The 17,472-nt window shown below is 42.3% G+C and overlaps 1 protein-coding gene across 3 annotated transcripts; it reads right to left on the reverse strand.

The window, feature by feature from the left end:
- Positions 1-1,946: 1,946 nt before the first annotated feature.
- Positions 1,947-17,426, reverse strand: fam193a (family with sequence similarity 193 member A). Of its 3 annotated transcripts, none has more exons than XM_018703232.2 (23): positions 17,012-17,426; positions 15,219-15,293; positions 13,225-13,467; positions 11,191-11,366; positions 10,923-11,090; positions 10,273-10,519; positions 9,965-10,089; positions 9,723-9,870; positions 9,543-9,593; positions 9,372-9,446; positions 9,172-9,284; positions 8,440-8,682; positions 8,133-8,289; positions 7,789-7,935; positions 7,128-7,406; positions 6,538-6,760; positions 6,067-6,426; positions 5,537-5,819; positions 5,249-5,435; positions 4,759-4,998; positions 3,657-4,557; positions 3,085-3,166; positions 1,947-2,988 (listed from the first exon to the last, which is right to left on the reverse strand). In XM_018703232.2, the coding sequence occupies exons 1-23, from the start codon at positions 17,231-17,233 to the stop codon at positions 2,895-2,897; spliced, it is 4,839 nt and encodes a 1,612-aa protein (XP_018558748.1). In that variant the 5' UTR covers positions 17,234-17,426; the 3' UTR covers positions 1,947-2,894. The 3 variants fall into 3 exon arrangements, with proteins under 3 accessions (XP_018558748.1, XP_018558749.1, XP_018558747.1); XM_018703233.2 differs by having other exon boundaries at positions 6,115-6,426; positions 9,543-9,605; XM_018703231.2 differs by having other exon boundaries at positions 9,543-9,605.
- Positions 17,427-17,472: the final 46 nt, after the last annotated feature.

Raw genomic sequence — 17,472 nt, forward strand, 5'->3', positions numbered from 1 at the left:
TGAAGTACACGTTTACCACAGTTCTCTCATTCATCAAATTTGTAAGAATGGTAATTTTTCGTAGTGAAATCCCTCGGTTTTAAGAAACAATTACTCTTGGAAAAGTTAAGAGGAAGCAGTCACTGTGAACAACATTACTGTAACTCACTTCCTCTTCCACATTATCTCTTGACCCTAAACATATGATGTGAACATACTGTACTTTACATACAGCACAATATTTTAACATTTTTTAAAAATCAAGAGCTGCTGAAAACTCTAATCTAGTTTTCTTTTTAAGTAAGAATGAAAATATGGGAATGTTTTGCATCCTGAAATGCAGGGCATCTGTTTACCCTTATGTGTCTATGCAAATTCATGTGAAATTAGGTTTTAGCAGCTGAAATGAACTACCAATAAAAACTCAGCTCACTAGTTTTCCAAAAATGTAACCACCAGAGTCACACAATAACCTGAACGTATTTTAGCACTGTATGGCAGAAAAGGATGCTTAGAGAAAGTTTACAAAAATGCCATTATGCCTCTTTTTAATTCAAAACAAACTGGTGGAAAAACACCAAGCAAAATTACCACAGCTGATGTTCACTTTGAAAGGTATGTATTATCTCATCTACATCTAGATAAGCCAAGGCATGACCTCATTTCGCGCTCACTTTACCCTGAGGGAATGTACTTGATTTCATAACTGTCTCAATTCAATTTTCCCTAGAGTTTCATGTGCATGTATGAAATAGTGCTACATGTAACTGCCTGAAGTAGCCTAGTGGCAGCTGCCTTTTTTTGTTTAAGGTACTGTACAAGTGAAACTGAACCTCTGGATCTACATGACTCAGTTACATTAGCCTTGTAGATTGATTATGACTGTCAATTAGTGGATTTCCCAAAAGGAACACATAACTGAGGGTGTGACTCACCCTGCAACCTTGTGTGGCCGCAGACAGCAATAATGGGTAAAATTCCTGCCATAGTACAAACACTACATATTACTGTCTGGTCCCATACTATTTACTGTATTGGGGCATGAGCACATTCAAGCGAACTGGCCTTGATGAATTTCTCTCTTAGTTAGACCCTTTGGGATTACGCTTATTTACAAGCTTGCCAATTTAGCTAGATGAAAAGACTGACACCACTGTCATATTTGTCTGTTAAATATGAAGCTACAGCCAGCAGTCGATTAGCTTAGTTTAGCTCAAAGACTGAAAATGGGGGAGAAGCAGGAAGCCTTGTTCAGTAAAACTGTCCAGTGGCAATAAAATCTACCTATTAGCACCTCTAAACCTCACTTTATTAACACATTATATTGCTTTATCCATAAAAAACCATGTGTAATTTTTCCCCCACTTTGGGTTCTTGTAAAAAAGGTTTTAACGTTTTTGGGTTAATTTGTGAACCGGATCTACGGGGTGCTGGTAGGTGGATTATTTATTTTATTTTTTAAAAAATTTTTTGCAGTCAGACAGAACCAACCCGTTTCCTCCTTTTTCCAGTCTTTGAGCGAAGGAAGGCTGGATCACTAATGGGCAATGCAGGAAACTGCCCCAGAGCCCCAGAGCCTCCAAAAGCCCCAGGTTCACTACATATAATTTGGGTCTACATGATTGTGATTAATCCCTTGGAAGTAGACTTTCAGTTCTGATGGGTTGTCCAACTTGTATGGATGCTGTGTCAAAACTTGTAGGGGTCACAGGGGGGCCCACAAAAAAATCTTTGTCCCAGGACTTCCTAGGAGGTTAATCCGGCCATGGTGCTAACCAGCTGCTTACTATAGCCTTATATTTCATGGACAGATACTAGAGAGGTATCGAAAGCGACTAAATATATATATTTCCCCAAAATGTCCAACTATGTATATAAATGTCTGTATGTGTTGTTTTAAGTGTCCACGTCCTTTGTTAACAACTTCTGCTGCATGTAGGAAATAAGATTTGACACAAGACACATAATCCTGCCATACTACTGTATTCCATCTTTCAAAAAAGAAAGACAAGATTTAATATTACTTAACAATATGTTAAAAGTAGCCAGTTTGGCTTCAGTGTTAATACAATATACACTCTATAACAGATTGATAGTGTGAGTATTGTTCTTTTTCAATTTCATTCTGAAAGTATTCTGATACAAGCTGGCTACAGGTCAAAAATCAAGAAAACAAAAACTGTAACTGGTACACTTTTACTCAACAGTTTGTTAAACAGAACTTAAAAACCAAAAAAGAACATTGTCAAGTATTACGCCTTCCTCCTTTCTGTGAAATAGGGTGTTGGTGGTGGTGTTGGGGGGGCGGGTTGGTGGGGGAATTGGGGAGTGGAGACCAGCTGACCAAGCCCATTCCCTTGTCAATCATATGTGGATGAGATGCCGTGCTAGGAAGGGAGACGATGGGATAGTAAGCCACAATATCTCAAATACAGCTTTTAATTCATTACATTTCTCATTTTTTTGTAGTTTCCATTGTCTTTTTTTTTTTTGGAAGGAAACCATCCAGACAGAGTAAGCATCTTTTGACTACAGGTAAGCCAATATAAGAAAATAATTTCAGACCATGGCTTTTTCAGTCAAGAGAAATGCCCAACTCAGACTAAAAGCACACAAGCACGCAAGGAAAATTAATCAGATGTAAAGTAGCATTTTGTGATTCTTTTTGTGTCATTTCATTTCATTTTTGTTTTTAGTTCTGCAGGTGGATCAGTCCAGATGGGTCTGTGTTGGAACCACACAGTGACAAGAACAAAGCAAGGCAGCGTGGGTGTGATTTGGGCACAGCAGGAGAGAAGTTCTGGGAGGACAACAGTTGGGTGGAGGTACAGGGATGAGCTGTGGGGTGGGGAACGTGTGGGTTGGTATAGCTGTTAAGGTACTGATTGTGTCCTGACAGTCACTCACTAACACCCTCAGTGTGCAGCAAATGTAGCCTTCTTCAAACTAAAGTTTGACCAGTTGATGGAAAGCCGTTGACGGGTCTGCCGAGCAGAATCCAAGCAAAACCTGAGACAACAGAAAGAAAAAGTTAACTCCTAAGAGGTGACACATAGATTTTTAAGAACACATGGAATACAAACAGTTGGTTACTTCAAGACATACCTTTTAAAATATTCCACCTCCCTCTCTGTTTCATCCATTTCAGTGCTGTCCAGGTCGATGTCTTTGGGCAAAAATACATCATCTAAAACAAAATAAAATACATGCATGATAACTGCACCTATTTCAGTTGGAAGCAATTTTTTGGTTCTAGTCAAATAGTTTTAAGGCCAAAGAGTGAGGCTGAACATATTATGACAGTGTTAACATCACTTCTTCTTCAACTTCTCATACTACCTGGTCAAAGCAATGAAAGTAAATGAGAGCAGCCATCTGCACAGCGCACAAATTCACTAACCACACTGTAATGCGGTGGTTGTAACACAGAATACCCAAGAGACAAGTGAGGAAATAGATGTTGCTGTAATGTAGACAAGTCAAGCTGTCCCTGGTGAGTGTTCTGTTGAGGACAGTTCATATTTCCCCTCACCTAGCACGATGTCTGTGGTGCTACAGTTATTTATGCAGCGAGGCTGGTCAGGAGTGACATTAAGAATAAGCTACTGCATTTATACCGTTTCATGGTTAACACACACCTGAATCTTCAAAATCTAATTGTGAGTCGTAATACCAACCTATTGAGCTGTTCATTTTGTCCCCCTTCTTCTTCTTATTCTTCTTGGTCTTGCCTTTGGGCTGTGGGGACTCTGCACTGGGAGGTTTACCATTCTGCTGGGTCTGCTCAGACTGAGGGGCTGGAGGGGGAGATGGGGAGGGGTTTGACACAGGTGGACTTCTCCTGTCTTCCTTTATTTGGGTCAGGGGTGGCTGTTGCTGCTGCCTTTTTCCACTAGCACTTCTGTTATTACTCCTGTCCTCCCTCCGCGGTTCGGTGGTTGGGAGAGGAGCTAGAGCCTCAACAGGTCTGATTTGTGTTGCTTTGGTGTCTGTTGTAGTGGTGTGGGTGGTGCTGTTTGTTAGCTTTGCTGTCACGTCCGAGTTCTTGGGTAACTCTGGTGCTTTCTTAACTGCAGCCTCACAAGTCGCCACCTTAGCAGACTGTTTGGCCTTAACTTTACTGTTCACCTCAAGGTGAGATGTAGAAGTGCCATTGTGGAGGGTGGCTGGAGAGCTGGGGAAGTTGGTCTCAGCAGAGAGCCCCTTGTCACTGGTGCGTTTTGGGCTGTGCTGTGTGTTGGATTGGGGTACAGGGTCAAATCTAGGTTCCCTCTGATCAGGGAGGCGGATGAGGGTTTGAAGCAGTTGTGACTTTCCGTTCTGAAGATTATCTAAGACGTTTTGAGCTGTCTGTTTGAGGGGCTGTGGGTTGTTTTGTGGAGGTGCGGTGTTTTCCTTTGCTTTCTCTTTCTTTTTCTTCTTGGCAGCACGATGTTGCTGCAGCTCCTGCAGCCGGAGCAGTTCCTTTTGAAGCGCTGCCTCTTCCTCTTCCTGCCGCTGTCGTCGTTGCTGTTCCTCCAGCAGCAGCTGCTCCTCCCTTTCACGGGCCTCTGCCTCCAGACGGGCTTTCTCCTCCATCTGGAGCACAAAAAGATGTACGCTTTCAGCATTATGACAACTTAAACCCAAAAAATCCTAGTTGTCGACATAAAGACATCTGCACTATTTACCAGCAGAGGTACTTTATTTTAAAGTGGTTTTGAGCAGTGATTTAAACAATGATGGATACAGACTGGAGGTTGCTGTGACAATTTGAAAAGACCTTTGAAGTTATTTTACCTTCTTTTGTTTATGCCTGGCCCGTTTTGCCGCCTTAGAACTGGAGGCAGGTTTACTGTCGGCACTGTTTATGAACTGCAATAGGTCCTCCACTCGCCTGTGGTCCTCCACCCCTCCATCTCGTTCTATCACTGGCTGCTGCTCCTCACGCTTTGGCTGCTCCTCCTTACGTTTTGTGAGACGCAAGCGCAGCTTCTCCCGCATCTCTGCATAGTTTCGACTGGTAGGAGCAGCTGGGGGCTGGGATTAAAACAGAGAGAGATGCAAGCAATGAGGATGCCATCAATAAATTACTAAACTATGAGTCACCAAATGTCTATTTTTAATCAATTTATTACATCTAAACTTGAACTTAAAACTAACTGATGACAGAAGTGAAATTCAAGATTGAGTAAGAAAATTTAAGTACTCATTAGTGGCATTTGCCAGAAAACTATGTAAATTTGAGGTGAACGTGTTAATGTTACTGAATAATAAATGTATGTCTTACCCCGCCATGCCCAAAGAACTCGCAGTAGCAGCAGTCACAGTACTTTCCTTCTTTCTGATTGGTGGAGGTGGAGGTGGAGGAGCTATGCTCAGAGCAACTGTCCTCATCCTGACTCTCTTCTCCATCGTATGGCTGATGCTCATATGCCCCATTCCCCTCACAGCGATGGCCCTCACAGTCAGGATCACTGAAAAGAAGGATACTTAAAACTGGCTCCCTCTTTTTCATCACAAACAACAAAATCACATTTCAAAACAAACAACATTTTTAGGTTTCCTTAATGCTTACCTGCAGACACTGGGTGGGGCACTGATGGGGCCATCTGTTGAGGAGGCTGGAGGCTCTGCAGGCGGGAGACATAAACCCTGGTGGGCTTCTACAAAGTCTGGGGCTGGAGCAGCCATCTTTGGGAAGGGCTGCGATCCCATTGTGGGAAGGTGCGTGGTGGGTGCCGGTGGCAGGGCAGGGCCCGAGAGCGGAGGAAGGGAGGTCAGTCCTGTGGAGCCGTTTCTAGGTGTTGCTGGAGCAGGCTGCCTGTGGTCCTCTTTACCTAGATTGTGAAATACATCGTCTAGAAAAGACAAAGATGCATTGGATGAGACCACGGTTTATTTCTTGTAAGACCAAATCTACTTTGTTACGACACATGGTCACATGTGTCTTTCTCACTTTGAAAAACATTTGCTTTGGTGGTGGGTTTAACAGTGGATATCACACCCCTGTAATAACTCTGATTTTCTCAGTCGACCATTAGTTAATCATAAAAAAGTCAAGTCATCTATACAAACCTAACCACTGCTCCTGCCCTCCTATATTACCTAAAGAGTTGGGTCTTTTAGATGCTAGGTGGATGGGTGGGTTATTACTTGACTGGACAGTGGTGGCAGTGCAGGACACAGAGGACGTGGAGGCGGAGGTGGCCATCACTACTCGATTGGTCTCCATGAAGGCATCCTGGAAATTGTAGAGACACTTCTTCTTGGCGCCACTCTTCTTCTGCTCTTTGGCTTCTGAAGAGGAGCACGATGACGACGACGACGATGATGATGAAGACGATGACAGTGATGAGGAGGAGGAAGGGGGCAGAGGGGTGGGCAGTGAGGGGTGCTCCCCTTGGGGGCCGATGGATGATGTTGGCGGGAGAGGGACGTCACCAAGGGGTGGTCCGAGCATGTCACCTGTTGATTGTCAACAAATGTGAGGGATTATAATAGGTTTCAGACTTTTTATTATCTAAAACAAAATTCACCTCAATTTTTGGGATCTTCTGTTGTGCCAGAGTGGCTCACCTGGCAGAGACTCAGGCAACAGCACAGATGGATTCCAGGTCTTCATCACAGCAGCATCCCACAGGTTCTCAAACTTGAGTGAGAGGCACTGCAGTGAGCTGTTCCAGTCACCTGTTCCACCTGCACCACCAAAGCAGTTCTGGTAGACGTGCTCTGGTAGTGATGGGCTAAAAGCTGGCTGCTTGGCCGCTGAGTGGTTTGATGTAGGGTTTGGGGGAAGAGGCTTTAGGAAAAAAAGAAAGTAGTTACAAAACAAATCATGTCATTAGCCCGGGTTTATGAAATGAAGTGATTTGAGCTGGCCTACAATTCAACTTTAGACTGCTTATGACATGTCTTAGATTGGGTTCAGTCTGACCCCTTGTGGCAGACAATTAAAATGACAGTGAAACTAAGTGAAACTAGATGCAACTAAGCTTAGTATTGTTCCTGGAACCTTAAAAAATCCCCAGCCATAAGGAAATGAATAAATTTTTCCCTTAAAGAGAGTCTCATGCCTATAATTCTACATGCTGTAAAAAGAAAGTAATATGGGAGAAAATAATTTATGTCTAGCTTTATGGCTGTATGGGCCCAAGAATTATGCTCACCTTGCTGTGTGTGAGAGGAGGACTGGGTGGGTAGAGTGTGGGGTGCAGTAGGGGCCGGGAGAAGTTGTGTAGGGGCAGGTGGCCGTGGATGTGGGGGTAGAGGTGGAGGGCGGGGTGGGCGGGGGGAGTTTTGCTGTCTGTGAAGAACTGGTGTCCGACAGCTGAGGGAGGCGCAGCGTGGAGCCGACTAGGGGGCAGGCATGTGGCAAGGCCCAAGGTGGAGGAGCTGGGATCCTGGTTGCAAACGTGGCACTCACAGGCATGCTGGACCTGTTCTACCTGAGAGTGGTAACATAAATTCAAAACATGTCCGCTTTTACACCACAGAGTGTGTTCCTCAATATGAGATAACTGCCCTTACATGTGAGAAGATGGACTATTTTTCACTTATGCTGTCAACAGTCCAAAATTTCTAAAAACTAAGTAAAGAAGATTGTGATGCCGGCTTTCTGTACTTTAAAAGGTTTTCACTACTTGTTCAATGCTAGTAAAAGTATTAAGGGTCCATAGCAAGCCCAAATGAGGACTAGTTCCAAACTGATCCCTAAACCAGAATGTTTTTATCTCCACTGCTGTGAAAAATAATCATGTGAATGCTGTGATTGTTGTCATTCTGTTAACAGGGTTAATTCCTGCAAAAATTCAGACAAAGTGGGAATACCTGTTGGTGATTGTAAGCGGGTGGAGGACTGTTGGTCTTTCCTGGAGAAAGCTCCTCCTGCTGCCCTGGGGGCTCCCCACCAACCTCACCATCAGCTTCCTCTTCATCACCCTCTGATGAACTACTGCTGCTGGTAATGTGAGGAGACTGAGACAAACAAAATGTGTGAAACAAAGAGGACTGAATTAGGAAATAGTTGGGTAACAGTACACGAAACATTTCCCTAACCACCAGTAACCCACTCATAATGAATATTGGTTTCATCATCCAGAAACTCTGCAGGGAAATTCACAACTAATCTTGGGCATTTTTCTTTAAGTAACACACCACAATACAGAACTCACCCCTGCCTTTAGAGCCACGTTTTCCCCTTCCCCATTGATGTCACTGTGGAGGCCGTTCACAGCAGCGGTCACAACGCTGCTCTCCTCATAACCAGTCATAGGGTAGATGTCCCCAAATTTACTGGACAACGGAGGCACTTCGTCATCATCACTAATACTAGAAGAAGTATTAGTCAGGTTAGGGGAAAGTGAAAGAGGGGGAAATTATTGTCTATAAGATGAGCTGTGCAAATATGGTGATCTGACATAAACAACACTAAACTGTGGCTTAAAGTTCTGTGATTGGAACAATGACTGGCTGACTTACAAAGTGTTGGTATCCCCTTCTGGCAGAATGAGCCTTGGATGTTGCTGAATGGTGATGGGAGAACTGGAGTTGGAGCCAGATGCTGAACTGCCGGAGGAGAGGCTGGGAGGGTGAACCTCGGCCAAGTAATCCCGGGGAGGTTCGCCTTGCAGAGGCAGTTTGATGTGGAGGTCCTCAGCGATGGGAGAGTCCATGATGCCACATGTCAGGATGTGCGAGAGACTGCAGTCATCACATGTGCACCTGTCGGTCGAGGTGGGTGGTACGGACAAAATGAACATTGCAACAAGCATCACAGCAATATGTCAACAGTGATTTACCAAAATATTGAAATTCACACTGTATAATATCAAGAAGGCAATGCACTTTGTGGCTAGTCCAGTTCAGACCTTGATTAACTCTCGGGCTAGCTGCTACCAATAATTGATTTCGCTCAACTATATTCCAGTCTGCATAGAGCACCTGGCTCTGACAGCCATTTAGCTTTTACTTGCAAAGTAGTTATACTTGTCGTTGGGTCAGACTGAGGTCAAATCATGTTCACAGCACAAACAAACTGCTCAAGAATTTGTTTGTGGTGAAGCTGAGATCACTTCCTCTAAAAGGTCTCGGTGTGGTTGTGGAATCAAGTCAACTGAACAAAACAACATCGGTTTCGTTGGCTTGGAATTTATTTTACTGGATGTGAGTTGATCTCAGATAATGACACAAAAGCTAATCCTAAAAACTCACCTTCTTCTATAATTGCAGTTTGGACAGTCTGGAATACTCAGGCGAGATGAGAGCATCCTCATAGTGTCTGTGAAGTTGTTATCTCCACTGGGGGACTTTTTACTGTTGGGTAACTGTAGAGAACAAAATAAAAATGTACTTTGAATCAGAGAAATGTCTGTTTAAATCTGCCATGATAGCTTCATATTCTTGTAGTGTACCTGTTCTTCTATAAATCTTCTCTGCTTAAAGAACTCCCAGTCCTCCTTCAGCATTCGCTGCTTTGTCTTCAAAGTCTGAAAATGGGCAGGTAATGAAAAGAACATTTACTTTCATAAATTGGAAACCGAAAACCTGTATGACTCTGTTCAGATATAACTTAAAAATCTTACATTTTTGCTAATCAAGGACTTGTGTGGCTCTGTTCTTTGGTTACCCTCCACCTTAAAAAGCAGCTGCAAAAGAGTTACAACCTTACACCTTGAATTACTGCATCTTTAACAAAAAACATCTTTTTATAAAAATAACTTTATGTATCAAATTCATTTATGTGACATCTTCAATGTGTGTACCTGTTCATCTACATAGTCATCAATCCTCTTCTCACACTCCTGCCATTCAGCAGCCACTGAGGCCATCTCCTGCTGTAGCTGCTGGTAGCTCTCTAACAAGGTCCTATACATGTCTTCATTGTATGAATCATGGGAGGCTGTGCCATGTCTGAAAAAAGGAAGATTAAAAATATTGGTCTAGAGTAGCAAAGAAATCCAAGTCATAGTATCTTTCAGTTTCTTAAATAAAAATGATGTCTTACTTCAGCTGTGCAACCAGTGCAGGTAAACTGCTGTGCAAGATTGGTTCAGAGAACACCAGATTCTCAAAAAGGTGCTTGTTGTGCAGCTCCCACGTCACCTGGAATTTCTGGAGGTGCTCATTCTCCTGAGGGGAAAAAAGGTTTGGATTACAATCAAAACAATGACAGTAACAAAAGATATGAATGTAATGGATATCTTAAACATTGTAATGTGTGTGACAAAGTTGATCTTTAGTAAAAATTTTGCCTTTTATGCCACCTGCAGGACACCTAACAGAAACTCTGGCTGCACTAAAGGACAAACTAACCAGGGTGAGTAGGAAGCTGCTGATGGTGCGTGCAGCTTGACAGAGGGCACTGTACTCCTCCAGCAGCAGGGAGATGAACTGGTGGGCCTGAGGGGGACCCTGGGCTGCAGCCACAGTCCCCGATTGTCCCGTGGTCTTGGAGCCTGCAGAAAGGTGCTTCAGTAGCCGCACCTTCATTTCCAAGACATATTCACGGGCCTGCTGCTCCAACCGTTGATATAACTGGTAGGGGTCCTTCTCACAGAGTCTGTGAGTGGGAAACAAGCAAAATTATTTTTGGAAATGGCCACCTAAAATAAAACTGGTTTTCTTTTCCTAATCTCCCTGCCTTGGTTTACAGTTTACAATGTTCCCTCAGTGAGTCATGGCATGACCCAATATACTGTAATACAGGAAATACATGATATTAAGGAAGTAAAGATTCCATTTTATTGGGGCTTTTAATCAGGCCATTTACAGCAAGTAAGGCAGTAGTTTCAGTTGGTTGACATCACTACTTTCAAAGGCTTTCAAGCCTCTGACTGACTCAGATGCCTTTTTCCTGCATTCACAGATGCTTTTGCAGTTCAGTAGAGACCCCTAGTGGACACATATCCTATAAGTGAGAACTGAGGCAGAGAAAATGAGCAGAGCTGTGTTTGTCATTATACCTGTCCACCAGTTCCTTCATGCCCTCCTTGTCTCTCTCTAAGGGCTGGTCATGGTCATCTGCTAGTGGTGTTCCTGTCTGACGGTAGATGCAGCGCACCAGGTAGCGAACCTCTGACCAGTGGTTCTGCAGCTGCTGTGACTCTCTCTCTGACTCAGCAGAGATCTCCCTGTGATTCAGGTAATGAATTCATCAAGATTTCATTAACACACACAAAAACTTACTCATCTGAAAGTAATTTACTTCAGAGATAATCAACCTGAACTAACCGTCTCTCATTGCAAGCTTCACAGCTGCACACTGTATCAGCAGGCATTGGTGCGGTAAGGTCCGGGGCAGGGAGCATGGGTAGTGTAGGCGCAGCAGTGGTCACTCTGTCCCCGGTAGCTGCCTCCTGGCCCAGGTTTCCATTACCCACAGGCATGTGCAAAAGGAAGTCCTGGCTCTGTGTGGAGTATGAAAAAGAGCAGTGTAAGATACAAAACAATCTTGAATTTCTTCAAGATAGAAGCAAGCAAAGCCATAAACATATAAATGACTCGTTTGTCCAGAAAATGCTGCTACACCACACCATGTGACTAGCACACATAGGGTATGTCAACAAGAAAATACAGAAAGCCCAAAATAAAACTTATAATGTGAATGAGCATCAGCTCCCACAAACATCTTCATCTTTTCGTCCTTTTCTTCCGTGTAGTATTCAAAAATGATCCACAGGCAAAAATGCCCTTAAATATATCAAATTCTACATGTTTCTAAGTTTTATTCACCAGAGTTAGCAGTGACTAACTTTGCTAACCTCAGTGACTCAAAGACTGAAATCTCTGGTTTCTGATCTAATTGCTGCTAGGCTATCTGACTGACTTATGTGCCAATTGTCTGTTACTGCAAATGTTCTGCAGCTGCTTCATAGTAAAAGCTTTCCAGTGGTTTGGCCTTGTTAGCTACAGGGCCATGATACTGTGAGTCAGCATAGTGCTCGCCCTTTTGCGAGGATGCAATGGAACAATACATTTAGGAGGAAACCAAGCCCAAGCTCAAAAGCAAAGACACACACACCCCCAACTGAGGAAACATAACCCAACCACCCACCCATACCTGACAAGCCTTGGAAAAAAGCCTAATCAATAGGATATGAACCAGACTGACAATGTAACATTTACAACTACTTGAGGTCTTGAAGGAGGATTTGAGATGTGCTACATTGTTAAGTTTTAAGAATTCACTGGCACTTACATAATTTGTACAGCAGCGTGCCATTAATCCATGAACTAATTCACATACTATTTTATTCCTGGCAAAACAACTTTGAATCACAGGCTGAGTAAAGCTGGAGGCTGTGCTTGAAAATGAACGATCGAATATTGCAGTCTATACTATGAATACCTAATTGTGATGATCAAACCAGGAAAAACATGGAAAAACAATAATTTCCAATGAAAGAAAATAAAAGCGTCAGACTTCCTTTTTAAATTCAGCATGCAATCAAAAGTTGCGTTAACACCTTTATTAATTACAACCAATAATCACACCCTTATAAGCACTACCCAGAGGAAGAAAAGTGACTTTGTATTCCAGCTAAAAAAAAAAAATGCTGTGCTGAATCACAAGATTTTTCCACAGCTAAACTGGTGTTATCTGTAAGACACAAGCTGAGTGCATAGCATGGGCAGTCCAACATAAAAAAGCTCTTTATATGAGGAGGTATTAGCCTTATACATCATGGCATCTCTACAGCATAGGTCTGAGAGGATATTTACAGTCTTATGTGTAAAGGAAATCAAAAAAGTACAAAATAGAAAGTATCGTTCGAAAGTAAGAAATATACTTAAAGACACCCAGAAAAGATCCAATGTAATCTTTATTGTAGTATACTGTATTAAATGTGATCCACCGCAATGTTCCTTGTTCTAGGGAACTTGACAGTATTTGCATATTTGACCTAGATACCATCATCTAGCCATAGTTCAACCTGAAGCCAAGTTGGAAAATTAAATGATATTATGTTCATTATTACATTCTTTTTACAGCAACAGCTGCTGCTTCTGACTGCTGCATCTGTGTCTGGCAATGAACCAGAGGTGGCCAGTGAACACAAGAGCTACACCATCTACTGGCAGACTAACCACAGCTGTGTGAGTTGAGACAGAGAGAGCAGATATGTGGCATCAGTACAGAAACAGAAACTCTAGAATCACGCCAAAGAACCAGAGGAATTGCAGTCCTGTCACAACAGCCACCGACAACGTTTTCTATAACCTCTCTATAAAGAATTTTAAATGCTTTATACCCAGGTGACTTACCCCCAGTGACTGCTCCAGAGCAGTGTGTCGGTCCTCCTTCTCGACCGTGCGCCTGCAGTCAGAGCACACCCACAAAGGCAGCTGGAGGGCACTGGGTGTCTTGGCGGGCTGTGCCGTACCGTTCTGGCCTGAGATCCCTGCCTCTGAAGGCACAGCACTGTCTTTACGCTCACATCGGCATAAGAGGCAGCGATCACCGGCCGTGTAGGGCGCCCGCTGGTTCAAGCCAAAGGTAAATGGGGTCTTTAGTGGGTATGTTTAGTAGGAGGAAGAAGAGAAAGAAAAATATACCATGAGATAACCAGCCATGTTAACTTAAGCATAAAATTACTGTGTGATTACTGTTAATAAAAGACATATAAGAAACTTCAAAGAAAAAGTGAGAATATTTGTAAATATTTTCTTTAGAAACTAATGTACAAGATTTAACTTGGTTTATTTTTTTTCTGAGGATAATTTAGGTTTAGTCACCATTGGCAAACAAGATTGATTAGTCTCTGCTAAATATTAAGCCAGGTCACATAACATGGCACTACTAAAACCTTCTCTTAATACACAGCCTTCTCAGAGAGGGAACACAGAGTGGCACACACACATAATTAGCAGACAGAGGTTTCAATTAATCATTTCCATACTGACATTGTGTGTCAGTGAGCAAAATGCTTAATATTTTCATTCATTTCAGCAACATTTTACAGGTGTACCAGCAGTACGGGGAAAATTCTGAATCTGTTGTTGCTATGGATTTCCCAAATTCACCCACTCTTCTAGCAGTATTTTGGGTCTGAATCATTGCTGCACCAAAAAGCAGATCACTAAACGAATAATGTAAAAGTGCTGGTCAAGTTTATTTTTCCAATTGCCTGCCTGTATAATTCAGGATGGGGAGAACAAATAGTTCATGGTTTGGCTCCATACAATATGATAGTATCTAAATCCATTCTGAAGTTATAATACTCCAAAAAAATTTATTCATTGTTTATATTATAACAAAAGCAACCATTTGTGGTGACAAAAACATAAACTCAGATTAATAGCCACATGATATATTTTGGACAAGCCAGAGGTGATTCACCATGTGAGCTTAGCACAATGTCTTGTTGTGAACAATACACACAAAAACACTACTAAAGCCTCACTGATTTCTTACTATGGCACATGTAAACAAGACAACATATCTGAATGTGCTCAGTTATGCGTGAGTTAATAGTTTTGTATTTACTATGATTTAATTTGGAAAAACATTACAGCTCATGCATCCTTAGTCTAAGACAGAGACTATAGTGAGATATAAGCTCTGTTCCTCCTTCAAAGCAGTAAAGCATATATTCTTATAAAACTTTTTCAAAAATTATGTTGTCATCAATTATCCCGATGCTGCTATTTTGAGTTTGGCAGGTTTTCAATGTTTATAACTACTAATTTCACTGGTCAGAATAACTGCAATAGCATAAAGTTTTGTGAATGTCAAATCTTCCTTAAGGAAATATTTGATGACAGTCAGTTGAAATATGGCTGAATGGTAACAGAAAACTCCTTCTGAGTGACGAACACTGTAACACTGTTGTGAGCGGAAAAAAAGTGCTGCCAAGACAGAAATTAGTGCTGTAATCGAACACATAGGGCAGGCAGTCACTAGAAGATGGAGCTGGCGCCCATCATGTCCCAGATATTTAGTCCAAAACATAACTGTTGGAGCATCTTGATGTTCTACTGTTGTCAAACACACAACTTTGTTTGGGGCAAGTCGGTTCAGAACTGAATATGTTTGAGACAACTGTGTCACTGTGGACACTCAATGTTTTAAAATCTGTGATTAAAAAGCATAAAAATAAATTTAACGCAACTGAGGGCATCTTGTTGTGTACCTCTACTTATAGTGTGTTTAAAGCTCTGGCATCAAGCTGTAAATTGCCTTTGACAAAAAGGGTATGGCTTCCGAAGGAAAATTATACAGTGGGCTTTAACTTCTGAAACACCCAATGTAAATTTACCTGAAGGACTCCGGAGAAGTCAGCGTTCACTGGTCCTTCCGTAAACTGCGGTGTAACACTGTTGTTCACATTGACCTGAGGGATACAAACAACTCAGTGTTTACATGGAAGTGACCACTTTCCACTTTTACAATTAGTAAAAATGACATTAGGACAGTCTGTAAGAGTCAATCAGGTCTTGAGATTAATGATTAATGATTGTGGACTGCCTTGGTGAATGGGCTAATTTCACATCCTTGCTTGGTGAAGTGGAGTTCTGCATGTTATGAGCATTAAAGCTACGTGCGTGTGTGGTGCACATGCAAGGTAGAAATCTGATAAGCAACACAGTCAGGACTGTATATTCCTACAGTGCAAGACAGGACTACTATGCAAACATAATATGTTTATGACTCATGATTGGACATTTGAGAGTCATTATGCCCAAATTACAATAGAGCGCTTTCCCACTTGCTCCTAGTGGTATCTAGCTATGCAGACAGTTTTATTTGCTTTACTGGTAATTTGCGTAAAAATGAAAAACTAAACTGTAAAACTCATACCAGATCATTTTACTCAAAATATTAAACACAACTTACTAGTGAACTTATTACTGGGACAAAACTACAGCAAATTAATGTCATGTCAACCTACTAGACAACATCTGCACATAAACAAAAATCAGAGTTTGGAATTGTCTCTGTTACCAACTTTTCCAATTTCTAAGCATTTTTATCCAGCATTTCTCTGTGTGTATTATTTTCTTATGATTACGTGGAAGTAATTCTTGTCTGGATGGAGAGGCTATCACATTCCAAGGAATATGGTTATTTATTTGCAATTAGACTGGCTGTTTGTCCATATTTGCATACACACATTAGCGAAGTTAAAGACTTTGACTGCCTCTGTATTTTTACAATAACGCATTAATTATAGATAGAAAATAGGAGAGACACATTTCACCTCCATGCAGGACGACTATATAACTTTAGGTCACCTTTGTGATTTCTTTGACCTCAACAGCTAATTTAATAACTTCTGAATCGACATCTAGGAGTTGGACAACTGAACATAAGACAGCTGCATAGAAACAGGAGTGTCAATGTGAGCCCTTATTTTACTGCTAACTTAAGATGTATAACTAAGCTAACTTTGATAACTTCAGGTTGTCAGATGGTTTAGCTTATCTGCCGGAAATTATGACCATGTTATAAACTATTCAAGTCTTTATAAACAAAAAGTGGAAGGTCAGCTTATAAAAACACATAGGCCCGACGGGGCTGAAGTTGTTAGTACTCTTAACTGTTAGCATTAGTTAGCATTAGTGTTTATCTGTATAACAGCAGCCCGTGGGCCAATTATGTTTAACCCAACGGTCCTCGCGAATAATCTTGGCTTGGCCAATGTAATCTCCACCTACCTGGACTGGTATTAGCTCAAAATAATGCTTCGTGGTGTTTAAGTTGTTGTCGATTCAGCTACGATATCTTAAGCTAACGGTGGTAGTCGTAGCGTCTCGACCAAGGCAAAAGTAGCCTAATGTTTACGACACTTTATTAATACATAATAAGGCCAGTTTAACTACACCGCTAACTTATATGGCTTGTTAGCAGGTAAGGTGTTCCCCAAAGCATAGCAACCAGCATTAGCGATAATTAAGCCAGTTAATTTCCACCTACGTTGCATAGGTTAGTTAGCTAGCTGCCTTCCTCGCATCAGTATCGGGCCCAAATCAGATTTGTGTCGTTGATAACGCTGCTAGCTAGTCGCCCCCGTTTTGACATGCACCGGTTAACATTGTGTGACACTCTCACCTCTCCGTTTATGCCCGTGATGGACCCCATATTCCCGTTGCCTGTACTCCCAGGTGTTAAAAAGCTGACGACAGAGGCAGGTGTTGCTGTTCCCGCACAGCCTAGGGCCGAGGCAACCCCGGCCTTGCCACCGCTGGTGTTGCAGACAGCACTGCAGCTACTGCCACCGCCCCGCTTGTTCTTCCTGCGTTTAGCCCCTCGTTTAGCATCGGTTGGACTCATTTTTTCCACAAAAGAAGCGAGACAACTTGCCGTCCAGACTTGGCAGGGTCTCAAGTGGAATGCCTGGCGCGATCACACGAGTATAACTCCGGGATAGCGATTTAGAGACTCCCAAATCGACAGAGACTCAATTCCATCAAAGTGCAAGCCGACTTCATAGATTCCAATATGGCCTCTGGCTGGACTGCCTCAACCAGGCTTCAGCTTGCGTTGTGACGCAACTAACGTCGCCCTTCTCG

Source organism: Lates calcarifer, linkage group LG5, assembly GCF_001640805.2.
Source record: "Lates calcarifer isolate ASB-BC8 linkage group LG5, TLL_Latcal_v3, whole genome shotgun sequence".
NCBI classification, from domain to species: Eukaryota; Metazoa; Chordata; class Actinopteri; family Centropomidae; genus Lates; species Lates calcarifer.